This window comes from Crinia signifera, chromosome 7 (assembly GCF_055691185.1).
Source record: "Crinia signifera chromosome 7, ASM5569118v1, whole genome shotgun sequence".
NCBI classification, from domain to species: Eukaryota; Metazoa; Chordata; class Amphibia; order Anura; family Myobatrachidae; genus Crinia; species Crinia signifera.
In genome coordinates this window covers 119,341,291-119,354,605 of record NC_139223.1, presented here as the reverse complement: position 1 = coordinate 119,354,605, position 13,315 = coordinate 119,341,291, and the positions used below count along the sequence as shown (strand labels likewise).

General features: G+C 43.9%; 1 protein-coding gene across 1 annotated transcript in view; it reads left to right on the top strand.

Moving 5' to 3' along the window:
• The window catches only part of MARCHF4 (membrane associated ring-CH-type finger 4), a 110,402-nt gene that overhangs the window by 64,169 nt on the left and 32,918 nt on the right, over positions 1-13,315 (top strand). The window contains exons 2-3 of the mRNA XM_083153681.1: positions 7,605-7,766; positions 12,732-12,924. Coding sequence (XP_083009807.1) covers positions 7,605-7,766; positions 12,732-12,924 — 355 coding nt within the window. The remainder of the gene's footprint in view (positions 1-7,604; positions 7,767-12,731; positions 12,925-13,315) is intronic.

Below are 13,315 nucleotides of genomic sequence, written 5' to 3'. Positions count from 1 at the left end.
CTCCAGGATGCCTTGCTGCGGGCTGCCGTGCAAAAACGGCGAGTGCGCATGCGCAGTAGCTATATGTTTTGGGTGTTTTTTAAATGTTTTTACACAGTGGTCAGCTTGTGTGTCCATCAGACACACACAGCCGATCACGCTGGCCCCGTTCCTGCACTGCTTTCTCTGCCCTTTGCCATGGCGGCCAGTCCCTGAACTTCCGGGTTTGTGACCTGGGAGTCACTCTGCGCATCCCCCGCAGTGACGCCAGGGATCTTAAGAATGATCAGATCCTTCTGATGCGGAGAGAAGCCCAAAGGTCAGCTTTTACTGGTAATGCCAGCTTTTATTGGTATTACCCTCCACATCGGAGAACCGGTGGCAAGGTCGTTGTACTTATGGGAAATGCGGTAATCCCCCGAAAACTGGATTTATTTACAATTTCATTTATACAGTAGTACATCTGAGATTTTCTCACTTGAAAAAGCGAAATTGTGACCGACGTTACACACTCCCCCTTAAAATGCTCTGGCGCACCTGCATTATTTTGAAACAGGAAATGGCAGGTCACCACTGTCAGTCAGATTGCAGGGGGATTGCGATTAGATTGGTATTTCTATCGCTGATTTGGCGTGCACATGTGTACTGCAATCCGTACACATGTGCATTCATTTAATAATCGCTCAGTCTGCAACTTTGCATATCAGCTGTTAACTCTGAATAACCCCCTATGCACAACGTCCCCATTCAGATTGGGTAGCCCAGTCTGCATCAGTAGGTACAGAACATGGTAGGGTGGAGCATAAAGTATAAAGATGTTGTGCCATTCAGATGTGCTTCAAAGCATATGGCAAGGGCATAGAGACAGGGGGCGGGAGTAACGGGTAAGAGGAACGGGGTGTCTTGATCATTTGCTTTTTTTTTCTATGTGCCCTACTATGGACGAGTGGCCAGTGCCAGCACAAATGACCTTATTAGATGTCTCCTTGTCCAGTGCTCCTTCTCACCTTTTATTGTTTCCAGCTTCCTTCTTGAGCCGGGCCCTCTCAGCTCCACCATTCCGGGGAATATCACAAAGAGCAGGCTGTCAGGAATTGTACTTTCAAACAGATACATGTTTCATGCTATTTGCAAAGCACAAATCACAGAGCTGGACTAAAACTCCCAGCAGTTTTACATTACTATGGAGGCATGGCCAGTGCTCTGATTTTTATTTTTTGTTAAATTTGAAAAAAAAATTTTAACGCAGAGTACCTTTGTCGGTTTCTTCACATATTCACCTCCTACATTTAAGCATTTATCATATCTGTCCAGGAGCTTGTTATACTCAGTTGTCTCAAGTCCAGTGAACCAGTTACTGTCTACAAGGTTCAACTCATCTTCACCTCCACAATGTTTTCTGCCCAGGTTATCTTTGTGCTTAATGAAAAGGTGAAAATCGCTTGGAGCAAGGTCTGGACTATATTGTAGATGATCGAAAATCTCCTACTGAATACTGTGATGGGCGTCTCAGTCAGTCTTCATCATGTATGTTTGTTAATCCATCCATTATTGAACATTTCACATCACTTTCATACATCACCATACTCCAGCTGCAACTGGTAATACATTTCAGCTAGTGAGGCCAATGCCGTTTATGGTATAGGGCAGTGATGGCTAACCTTGACACTCCAGCTGTTGTTGAACTACATATCCCAGCATGCCCTGCATCAGTTTTAGCATGGCCAAACGGCGGGTTTGCGCATCATCGTTTGTCGTTCGTAGCCTACACACTGAACAATATCTTTCAGAAGGGCCAAAATTAATGATATTGGTTGAAAAATAGTACAGTGTGTATGCACCTTAAGAGAAACCTGCTACTTAAAACAAGTGATCTATACTTGGTAAAACTTTGGGGGGGGGGGGGGGGGTTTGTAGTGTGTATGACCTGTGCTTAGTTTAGAACAAGATGGCAAAGTATTTATCTTGTTGTTGTATTGTGTTTTGTTGCTTAATTAAGTTGATTGAGGCCAGTTGCATTTGCAACATAAACCTTGGACTTGTGTGATCTCGCAGCTGCTGTGCACTACCCCAGTAGATGGAATCTGTTCCCCTAACCCTATAAATACATGATGTATACAAAGGCGGCACTCATGAGACTTCATTATGTGATAAATTATTCATGCAATCCATGAATCCAACATATATTTTGGGAAGCAGTCCATCGTCAGGGTTAAGTTGGATTCATGGATGGAATAAATGAATCACATAATGAAGTTTCCTGAGGGCCACTTTTACCTTTCCATATGCACGGTGAGCTATACCGTAGGAGTATACCGGAGCAAGCACTGACACCGCAAAGAGTGCTGGATTGCTTATTGCGTCTGCTGCGCTCTCCTCACCCCGACAGCAGCAGCAGCAACACAGAGTTGCACTGCTGGTGGGAAATTCTGGCACCGTGGGGGCATATGTGTTTCTGGCACTGTGGGGGCATACCTGGCACCGTGGGGGCATATGTGTTTCTGGCACCGTGGGGGCATATGTGTATCTGACACTGCACTATTGGGGCATATGTGTATCACACCTCCATTTTTATTGGCCATGCCCCATGTGGCATGTGGCCACATCCAATTTACCAATAAGTAATTTTTTAAACTTGCACCGCTGGCTGGGGCATAGTTTATCTGGCATTACTATGGGTATTGAGGGCATTTTGTAACTGGCACTGCTGGTAGCATGTGTATATATGGCATTACTGGTGGCATTATGTGTATATATTGCACTACTGGGGGCATTTTGTATATATGGCACTACTGAGGGCATTATGTGTTTTAAAAAAAGTTTGGTACTTATGAAGCCCAATTAACCTACGTACGCTTGCGCAAGAAAATCGCATCGCACGTCCCGTTTTAGTGCCGTGCGATGCGATCTCAGTAGTTAATTTGCATGGAATATGGATGGACGTTTGTTAGTTACCGTAGCTATGCTTTCAGAATAAGCTTAAGCTACGGAAATAGCGTAGTCTGTCAGAACATGCGTAAGTGCTCCCGGTCCCTGTCTGCTTCATTCTGAGGTGAATAACTGATAGTGATGGCTGCATCAGTGAGTGCTCAGAACGCGACAGAGGTGACAGTCATAGGAGGCGAACAACTCACCATGTTCACCTTGCCTAATACAGAGGAGGAGGCTGTGATGTTTTTTTCAGCGACACCAGTTGCTGCCAGTCACACAAAATTGTGTGAACGGCCATCCGATGCGGCTATTGCTGAAGGTGAGCATGTGGCGCTGCCACATTAAGGCCTGCCGCAAAAAGGTCAGTCTGAGAGCGGCGCACTGGTTCCCGGGGTGCCGGTTACCCTTCCTCACCCTTATCAGATTTTTATATACTCGTGGGCGGAGGAGATGACCAGTGTGTTGTACTGTGACCGGGAACTGCACATGTCCATTAAAACCACCGTGCAGTACAACAGCTTGAGGAGGGAGGCATGTGCGATGGATTTACTTTCCCAGCCCCAGAGGCAAATTGGCGGTCCTGGCATGGTGGTGGAGGTAGATGAAAGCCTTTTTGTGAAGATGAAGAATCATGTGGGGAGGATGCTGCCTCAGCAATGAGTTTTCAGGGGGATCTGCAGAGAGACAGGTGCATGCTTTCTGAAGAGAGATGCCAGTACGTTGATGGCCGCAATCAATGTACATGTTGCTCCAGGATCTATAATATACTCAGATTGCTGGAGAGCATATAATACAGAGCAGCTACAGCAGGCAGGTCATGAGCATGCAAAAGTGACCCATCGCTATAACTTTGATGACCCAGACTCAGGGGTTCACACCCAAAATATAGAGCGGCTGTGGGGGGCATGCAAATGGGGAACAAGCACCATCGAGGAACGTCCCAGCAACATTTGGAGTCATACCTCCAAGAGTTCATGTGGAGGAAGAGTCTGGGTGCTGCGAATCCCTTTGCCCATATTCTGCAGGCTCTCACACTCCTGCCCAAGGCAAATTCACTGCCTTCATAGTGGCTGAATTTTTATGTTTTTTCTTCTTGAATTGTGATTATTGTTGTTACTTATCTTGATTACTGTTTATAAATGTCATTTATTATTGTGTTTTATTGGTTAATAATTATTTAGTAAATTTACAGTTTATTGTTAACACATTAACTCATTACTGTGTCAGATGTATGGTATGGCTGGTGTGAATGTGTTCCTAAAACCCCACCACTATCCACACCACCCCGAAGCATGGCGAGCGCAGCGAACCCCCAAGCCCGAAGCGCGGTGAGGGGTTGCGGAAAACATGTAAAGTAATCGCTTCGGGCTCGGTGGCTCACTTCGCTCGCCACACTATCTAACGTCCTATAAAATGACATGCAATCGCATGCGATTTTGCATCAGGTGCAATGGTATGCGTTGTGATAAGCCCGGGGCGAGAGAGCAGTGAATAAATTACTTAGGAAGATCGCATCGTATGGCACTAACATGGGACATGGGTTGCAATTTCCTTACACAGAATAGGCCACTAAGCAAATTGCTTAGTGGGCGCCCTAGTACTACATAGGTACCAAAAGTTTATGCAACAATTGACACCTGCCCCTTTGGTAGCTCCACCCACATCACCACCCACTTCTGCCCCACCGATTTTCCTACATATAGTAATATGTGTATATATATATAGAGAGAGAGAGAGAGAGAGAGATACAGATGTACCACCGCACTCACCATTCCTAAGAATGGGGTGCAAACAGCATCCACACTTCCCAGTTTGGGGTGCAGTGGCCTCTGACCACACACTGTAGTAAATACAAATACAGGGGCTCAACACTCACCCTAATAAACTAACTCACCTTAACATCCAAATAATCAAATAATTAAATAATGGGGCTTTAGTTCATGAATTGATCAATGCATTTAAGCTTGCAGCCCATCACCAAGGGACCCCATTTCACTGTAAGTCCTACACTAACAACTGATCTCTCAAGAACCTGGCAATATATATATATCATATATCATAAATTGCGCTAACTGGGATCAACACAAATGACCCGCATACCACCAGCGAAAATACTGTCTCGATGACTGACCCTTGAGGAAGATGCTTCGGCATCGAAACAGCAGTCAGTTTTAAGGAGATATTGAATCTGTGATGCCTGCCATTTATACATCATATCATAAGCACGATCTTATTCAAAATTGATAGGCAGTTCTGTCATTTTATTATTATTTTTGGAGCACGTGACACTGTTGCACTTTATTAATTTAAATTTAAATGCTATAAATCAGTATTTTTGCTGCTGGTGTGCTGGTCATTTGTGTTGAACCCGGATAGTGCGATTTATGCTAGTGGTTCTGTGGACCAGGCCCACATTGTATAGTGATCCTACCTACCTACCCACAGACATTGGGCAGTATTCAATAATAAATTACGCAATGTGCAGCAAATCCTGTTTAGGATTCGCTACACATTCGCAGGTTCCGGAGGGCTGGAGCATTTGCTGCCAGCCCTCATTCTCACCCTATTCAACGACTCAGGGGCTCGCTGCCCCTGATGGCAAATTTTAATGGTATGGCGGCAGGCAGGGAGATGGAAGCCTCCCTGCCTGCCCCAGAATGTGTGGGGGGGAAGGAGGGCTCCCGGGGACACAGGCAGCAGAAGCAGCCCCCTGGAAGAGCTGGCAGGGGACACGGGTAGGGAGCCGCTGCACTGCTCCCGCTTCTGCATATGTAATGAGTGGGAGCAGTGTGAAGTGAATATATGAATATGTAATGAGCGGCTCCTGACCCCCTGCTGGCGAATGGCGAAAAAAAATTGAATGTATATTCATGTGCTGCAGGCACATGAATAAAAATAGCATGACTCTTCACAGAAAAAAAATTCAGATTTCTTTTACACCAGTTCACCTTAAAAAGATGTCGAATGCAAAACGGTGAACCATGGCGAAAATCATGCTGAAAGCAGTTCTCCATCCTAGCATTGAATACACTCTCTGCGAATCCCAGTGAAAACCCCATTGAAATACACCAGCGAATTGCAGCGAGCATGAAACGGAAAACTGGTTGGCATTCACTGTTCGCTTTCTGCGAACAGTGAACATTGAATAGGGTGAATCAGATTTTCAGTGTAAAAGATTCACTGCAAGGAGTGAAAACAGCCAGATTCGCTGGAAAAAAGGTGACTAAGGAGCATTGAATACTTCCCATTGAATCGCTCACGTTGGCCTGCGGCCTGAATGTGGATGCACAAGCTGCCCGTTGCAGTCACCAGTAAATCTCTGTCCAACAGAGCGTTCCTAGTCATTTCCATCCCACTAAACGACAGTGACACACCTCCTTTTTTGGGAAACAGAGGCTGCATTCAGAATCATTTTTTCCTCCTTTTCTGTATCTGTTTCATCCCTTTTTTCACAATAGGGACTACTTTATAAGATAGATATACTACTCCTGTGTCCCAGGACCCAGTCTGCACATGTGAAGAACAAATCTTGCATGATTGTTGTTAGCCTCCCCTCTGGTTAGCCGCAGAATTACGGACTAGCTGCAGTGTTGGGGGTGGTGGTGGGGTGGAGTAGATGTGGCAACCGATCCCAATGTTTTTTTTTTTTTGGGGGGGGGGGGGTGGAGTAGGTGTGGCAACAGATTCCATTCTTTGAAATGGGAGGGGGGTGTGCCATGCCCATTTTGTAGGTATGCTGACCCAGCTTCTACACTGTCAGATGAAGGCTTCTTGGACTTAGCAAAGGGGCTCTTGCTGACTGGGCGACAGCCGTGACCATTGTGACCAATGGTCACGATGGTGAGCCAGTGTTGCTTCTTCAGAAGCAGACTCAGATGGCAGATGCTGGCAGGAGGCGTCCAATTCATACGTACAGACAACTCCTATAGCATTTCAGTTTTACTTGTATGGTATTGTGTTGCTGCTTCCTTGCAGCTGGGCAATACCAACCACATTAGAATCAGGCCTATGTTTCAAGCTAAAAGACCAGATGCACTAAGCTTCAAAAGTGATAAAATGAAGAGTGATAAACAGCCAGCCAATCAGCTCCTACCTGCCATGTCACAGACTGTGTTTGAAAAATGTCAGGCAGGAGCTGATTGGATAACTGTTTATCACTCTCCACCGTATCACTTTTGAAGCTTAGTGCATCTGGCCCCATATTTGGAAAAAGTAAAAAAGTGATGTTTAATGCAATGATAATTAAAGCAAAAGTTCATTAATATGGTTCCAAAATATGATTATAACATTGTTTTATAAACACAAAACTATAGTGAAGGTTTATCAAATCTTGGCGTGAGATAAAGTGGAGAAGTTTCTCAGTGCAACCAATCAGCTGCAGGCATTTTTTTAGCACAGCCTGTAAATGACAGAAGCTCATAGGTTGCTACAGTATGGGCAATTTGTCTCTCCGAGATTTGATCATTCTCCCCCTATGTTATTCCCAATAACAGAAATGTAACCTGTAACTTATGAACCACTTTGTACCAAATTCCAGAAATCTACAATTTATTTCTATGGAGGAGTAGTAACACATGTGGCAAGCTCCATATAAAAACAATTGATCCTATGTTTATTGAATACAAAGTAATTGGATACATTTTTACAGTTCTACTAAACACAGGGTTAAATGTGTTGTGTCTGGTGACCTGCAGGGGGAGCTGCTGAGCCCGTGTCGCTGTGATGGATCTGTGCGTTGTACACATCAGCCCTGTCTTATTAAATGGATTAGTGAGAGGGGATCCTGGAGCTGTGAGCTGTGTTATTATAAGTACCACGTCATCGCTATAAGCACAAAAAATCCCCTTCAGGTAAAGGTAGGTAACCCATGCTTTATTTAATATAATTATTCAACACCTTGTTGTAGATTGTTTTTTGTACTGTATATCCAGAATTAAACATTTCATATATATATATATATATATTTATATTTGCATCGTTCTATATTTGTATACTACAGATGGGTCTTGTCCCATCCTTGCTGGCGGGTCGCCAGAACGTACGCGCTGGCGACCCGCCAGCAGCCTCGCCAGCGAGGAGACTGAGACGCGCGTGCGTCTCACGCGCACGCGCGTCTCAGTCTCCGTCGCTAGCGCGACGGAAACCCTGTCCGTCTCCGCCTCAGGGAGACGGACAGGGTTAGGGGGGGTTAGGGGGGGGTGCGGGCAGGCGGCGGGGACCCCGGGTTACCGCCGGCAAGCCGGCGGGGACCCGGGGGAACGGATCGAAGCGCCGTCGGAAGGGGACGCGCGCGCCGCTCGTGCGCGCGCGTCCCCTTCTCACCATCGCCATGGCGCTGGCGGGGGATGGCGGCTGGCGACGCCAGCGCCATCCCCTGCAAAGATGGGACAAGACCCATCTGTATATTAATATTGATAACTTAATCCAGCTAACTTTTAATTTTCAAATACATCTGTTTCAACAGAAAATAGTTTTACTTATTCTTTTTAGTTTATCAATGTGAGATGTATATTGTTTTTCTTTGGGTAGCATACAGTATAAATTGCTTTTTGTTCTTTTACAACTCCATTATATAGGAAAATAGGAAAAGAGTTTTACAGGATTTTGCTTTTTGTGAATTCTGTAGTGCTGATAAAAGCCCATTCATTTACATAATGGTGTAATCATCCAGCTTTACCTAGTATATACAGCTTTTTTTTCTCTTCAATCTGAATCATGGCTAAAGCTGTAAATGCAGGTATTTTTCTCCCACGCTTATTTAAATGATCTTCTTACTTTTCCTATTTCAGCTTGTCTTGAGGAGACCTCGGGCCAGATGCACTAAGCTTCAAAAAGTGATAAAGTGGGGAGTGATAAACAACCAGCCAATCAGCTCCTGTTACAGGATGGGTTTGAATAATGACAGTTCAGAGCTGATACCCCTTTCACATTGCAAAAACCTGCTTTCAACCCGTTTTTCTAAACATGTCTTAAAACTGGTCAAAAGCCAGTTAAACCCCTTTCATATTGCATGATGTAAAGGTATATTGCAGTTTAAATACCGTTTTGTACCTTTCAGATTCAACCCGTTTCACCCATAGAAAGCCATACAATGGCCCTTATTCTGGTTGGTGCGGTCGAGCCGCATATGCGGCTCCGACCGCACCAGACGAATCCCCGCCTACAAGACGGATCGGCACGGCCGTCCGTACACGGACGGCTGCCGATCCGCATGAAAATGGTGGAGGCGTACGCCTCCACCATGGTGGGAGCTGCCCCCTGCATTCGATGGTCGTCGACCATCGAAGGCAGGTCCGCACGCCGCGGCAGCTCCCGCAAGCTGAGACCACACGGACAATCGTCCGTGTGGTAGCTTGTATGGGGGCTGAAAGCTGACATCCGGCGACGTCAGCTTTCCGCCCCCATGAGTTGCGTCATGGCCTCATTACCATGCGTACGCCCCGCGTTTGCATGGGAACGCCCATGAAACGCGGGGCGTATACATAGGGAAATGAGGGCATGAAGCCCCTCACGCCCCTATACGCCCCCTTTGCGGCGTACTAACGCTATGTGCGGCGAATTCGCCTGCACATGCGCAGATTGACCTCTGCGCATGTGCAGACGGAAAACATCGGCGGTACGGCCGCACGCGGGCCGTACCGCACGAACCAGAATAAGGGCCAATGTCATTTTAAATGTTTTTTTTCCTGCTTGTGGGCGGGGATCAAGTGTGGTTATCATTTGTAGCAAATACCGTTTCTGAGCTGTTCAGACTGCAGGGAAAACGGCTCAGAAACGTGTAGGATCCTGCTTTTAACACGTGTCAAAATACCGGTTTTCTGTAACCGGTAAATTGACAATGTAGCTTTCACATTGCAGCTGGAACCGTTTTAAAGCACTAAAAAAACGGCAATATACCGTGTTACAGCTGCAATGTGAAAGGGGTATGAGTGGCTGGTTGTTTATCTCTCTCCAATTATCACTTTTTAAAGTTTAAAGCTTGGTGCATTTGGCTTATTGTTGTTTAAAAAGGAGGGGGGGGGGGTTCAATTCTGGGGCACTCCAACTTGCCATCTATAATAATTGGAGTCTATTAAAGCTATTCAATTGTTGCTCTGATCAAACACCCATTACTCTCAGCGCACACTATTTTTCTCACAGCTTCCGGAGGGGTGAGAAAAAGTGTTTAAAGTCCGTAGTTTGGGCACACAAAGCACGTCAAACCTGGATGGTTAGATGACCACGTGGCAGCATTAGACAGGTTTAGCCGTGCAAAGCTTACAGTTGCGTAAAATACTAATGGCCGTCTGATTGGAGCAACAATTTAATAGTCTCCATAGATGAGCATAGACAGCCAGCAGCGTGCATTGAATTCCCCTCTATAAAACTATTAGGGCTACATTTACTAAAGCTTCGAAAAATGAAAATAAATAATTTGGCCCATAGCAACCATCAGATTCTATCATTTCTCTGTTGCATTTAGGAAAATGATAAACAGAATACGAATCTTTTCATTTTAGAAGCTTTAGTAAATATAGCCCTTAGTCAGCAAAGACCTAACCTGTCCGAAGTAACGAATTGGGTTGACCCCCTAAGTCTTATGCTGTGTACACACGGTGAGATTTGACATTAGATTTTTGACTATATAGTCAAAATCGCATGCAGATCGTATGCTGATCATAAGCAGATCGCATTCAGATCACACAGGTTTTTTACCTTTCGATCCCGATACGCGCTCCAGTGACAGCACAATCGAAACCCAGATAGACAGGGCAGCAATGACTATAGTGCAAATCTAATGCTGATTGTATGAATTGTATGTAAAAAAGTACAGAGTTAGCAAAGATTGCATAGCACTCGAATCTTAAATCGAATAGCAAGGGGATCTCACCGTGTGTGCACACCATTAGTGATGTCACTACAGCAATTCCTTTCTTGTTAATCAGGAGACAGATTCAACAAACTGTGAAGTTTCATCAGCTCCCAATACTAGGAAGGACATTTACTAAAGGTCAATTTTGATCAATTTAAAATCAATGAAAATTGATATTGTAAAATATTTGTAAATTAATATTTGTAAAAATCACCTGTTAGCAAATGTGTGTTTCAGCCGCTGAAAACCTACATTGATTGAGATAAATTTGAATCAGTTTCCTTCAATTTTAAATTAGAGATGTGCAGGCTCTGATTTACTCTGATTTCAAAGCAGGATCTTATTGGCTATCAACTGTCAACAACTGTCTTGTGATTTGGGATAGCCAATAAGATCCTGCTTTGAAATCAGAGTAAATCAGAACCTGCACATCTCTATTTTAATCAATCAAAATTAGTCTTCACTAAATATTCCCCCAAGCTTTCCGCAATACAAAGAGCGTGATCTTATACTTCAGCCAAAACAGGCAGATTCCTACAGCTCCTGCCATTTAGTACAAGTACAGTTTTACTCCAATTGCTCACTGCTATTTTGCAATGCCATTTCTTACCAGTACGCATAGCTTCTTCTCTACGCACCCATACTGTGTGTATCCAGCTTTGTAAACTAGATTTTATTATAAATTGGCTGAACATCTAAGTATGCCTTAGAATAAATTTACTTTAGAAAATATGAGGTAAAAGCAAATACCGACTATAGTTACTCAGTGCACTGGAGCATAATTGGAAGGAATACTGTATGATGTTCTTGTTTTACAGCATGGAAGGATAGGGAAGTACAATGTGCATGGTTTTATGAGGACATATCAACATGCACTGGTAAATCGGTTGCTTAATTATGAAGAATGAATGGCTCAGTGGCTAAATGCACTGACCACCACTGATCTGAACAGGCTCGGATGGATGCCATTTTTTAGTACTGTGTCAGCTACTGGTGACCTTAGACGTGTTGCCTCACTGTGTCACAGACACTGAAAATAGGTGATGGTCTAAGACTGAGAACAAATCAAATTGTCAGAATGGAAAGTTATGGGATATTCCTCAGACATGTAGTGGTACAGATAGAGTCATCCTCATCTAGCCTTTTAATAGGATTAAGTGAGCCAGAGCTGTCGGATTTAATCCTATGCAAATCCCCTACTGTATTGTTCTATATATTGTATTGCAGCTGAGAACAATAGGCCTTGGCTCACCATGGCTCTCCAGAGAAGGCTAGCTGAAGAAGGCTCCATCTGTATATTTACAAAAGCTTCTAAAAATGTAAAAAGTTGATGTTGCCCATAGCAACCAATCAGATTTTGTCTATCATTTTCTAGGGTGCAATAAAGAAATGATAGACAGAATCTGTGGGCAACATCCCCTCTTTTCATTTTAAGAAGCTTTAGTACTGTAAATGTAACATATAATATTTTGTTTATAAGAAATTAGTTTATTTAAATAACATAATATTGCACATATGTTATTGGAATCATTAGTAATTACCCATTAATACATGTTTAATTACATTCCAATGTTGCATATTTTTATATTTCACATTGACTAGGGCAAATGTAGGTGGCCTTGTGTGCTGCCTTTGTAAGCTACATCCGCCTGTATGCTCTGCTGTCAGTCAGATAGTAAGGGATAATGGGCCAGATGCGCTAAGTTTCAAAAGTGATAAAATGGAGAGTGACAAACAACCAACCAATCAGCTCCTGCCTTACATTTTTCAAACACAGTCTGTGACATGCGAGGTAGGAGCTGATTGGCTGGCTGTTTATCACTCTCCATTTTATCACTTTTGAAGCTTAATGCATCTGGCACTATACTGTATGCTTAGAATAAAAAAAAAAATGTCCATGTCCAGCAATATGCAATCAGGAGATATTGTTGTTCTCCAGAAAACTTGTGATGTTTCTTTATATTTACAGTGGCAAGCCATTTCCCTGACAGTGATTGAGAAGGTTCAGATTGCAGCGGCCATCTTGGGCTCCCTTTTCCTCATTGCCAGCATCTCTTGGCTCATCTGGTCAACCTTCAGTCCCTCAGCAAAATGGCAGCGGCAGGACCTGCTCTTCCAGATCTGTTACGGGATGTATGGTTTCATGGACATTGTCTGTATAGGTAAGAATAGTGGGGCTCAATATGTATATTTATGAATTAATGTAACCGTTAATTTTAGATGAACAACCTCAGTATTTAGTAAGCTCCATATGAAAGTGAAATCACTGAGTGATAGTATATTAGACATAAAAGCCTGTTTATTACTGAGCTCAGTAATATATATATGATAAAAAAAGACATGTCCGTCATTCTCTCCCATGCTCCTCTGGGGCAGAGTGCCTTGTTAAGAGAGAGGAACTTGTCTAGACAGATTATGCCTGACAGACTTGCAGTCTTGGTCTGACACAGCCCATATATGTTTAGTCACAATATATGGGCAGTGTCAGTAATGGATAAAATGTTTGTAGTATCATCTTTTTGACCCTGAACATGGACAGGTAAAGTTCCCAAG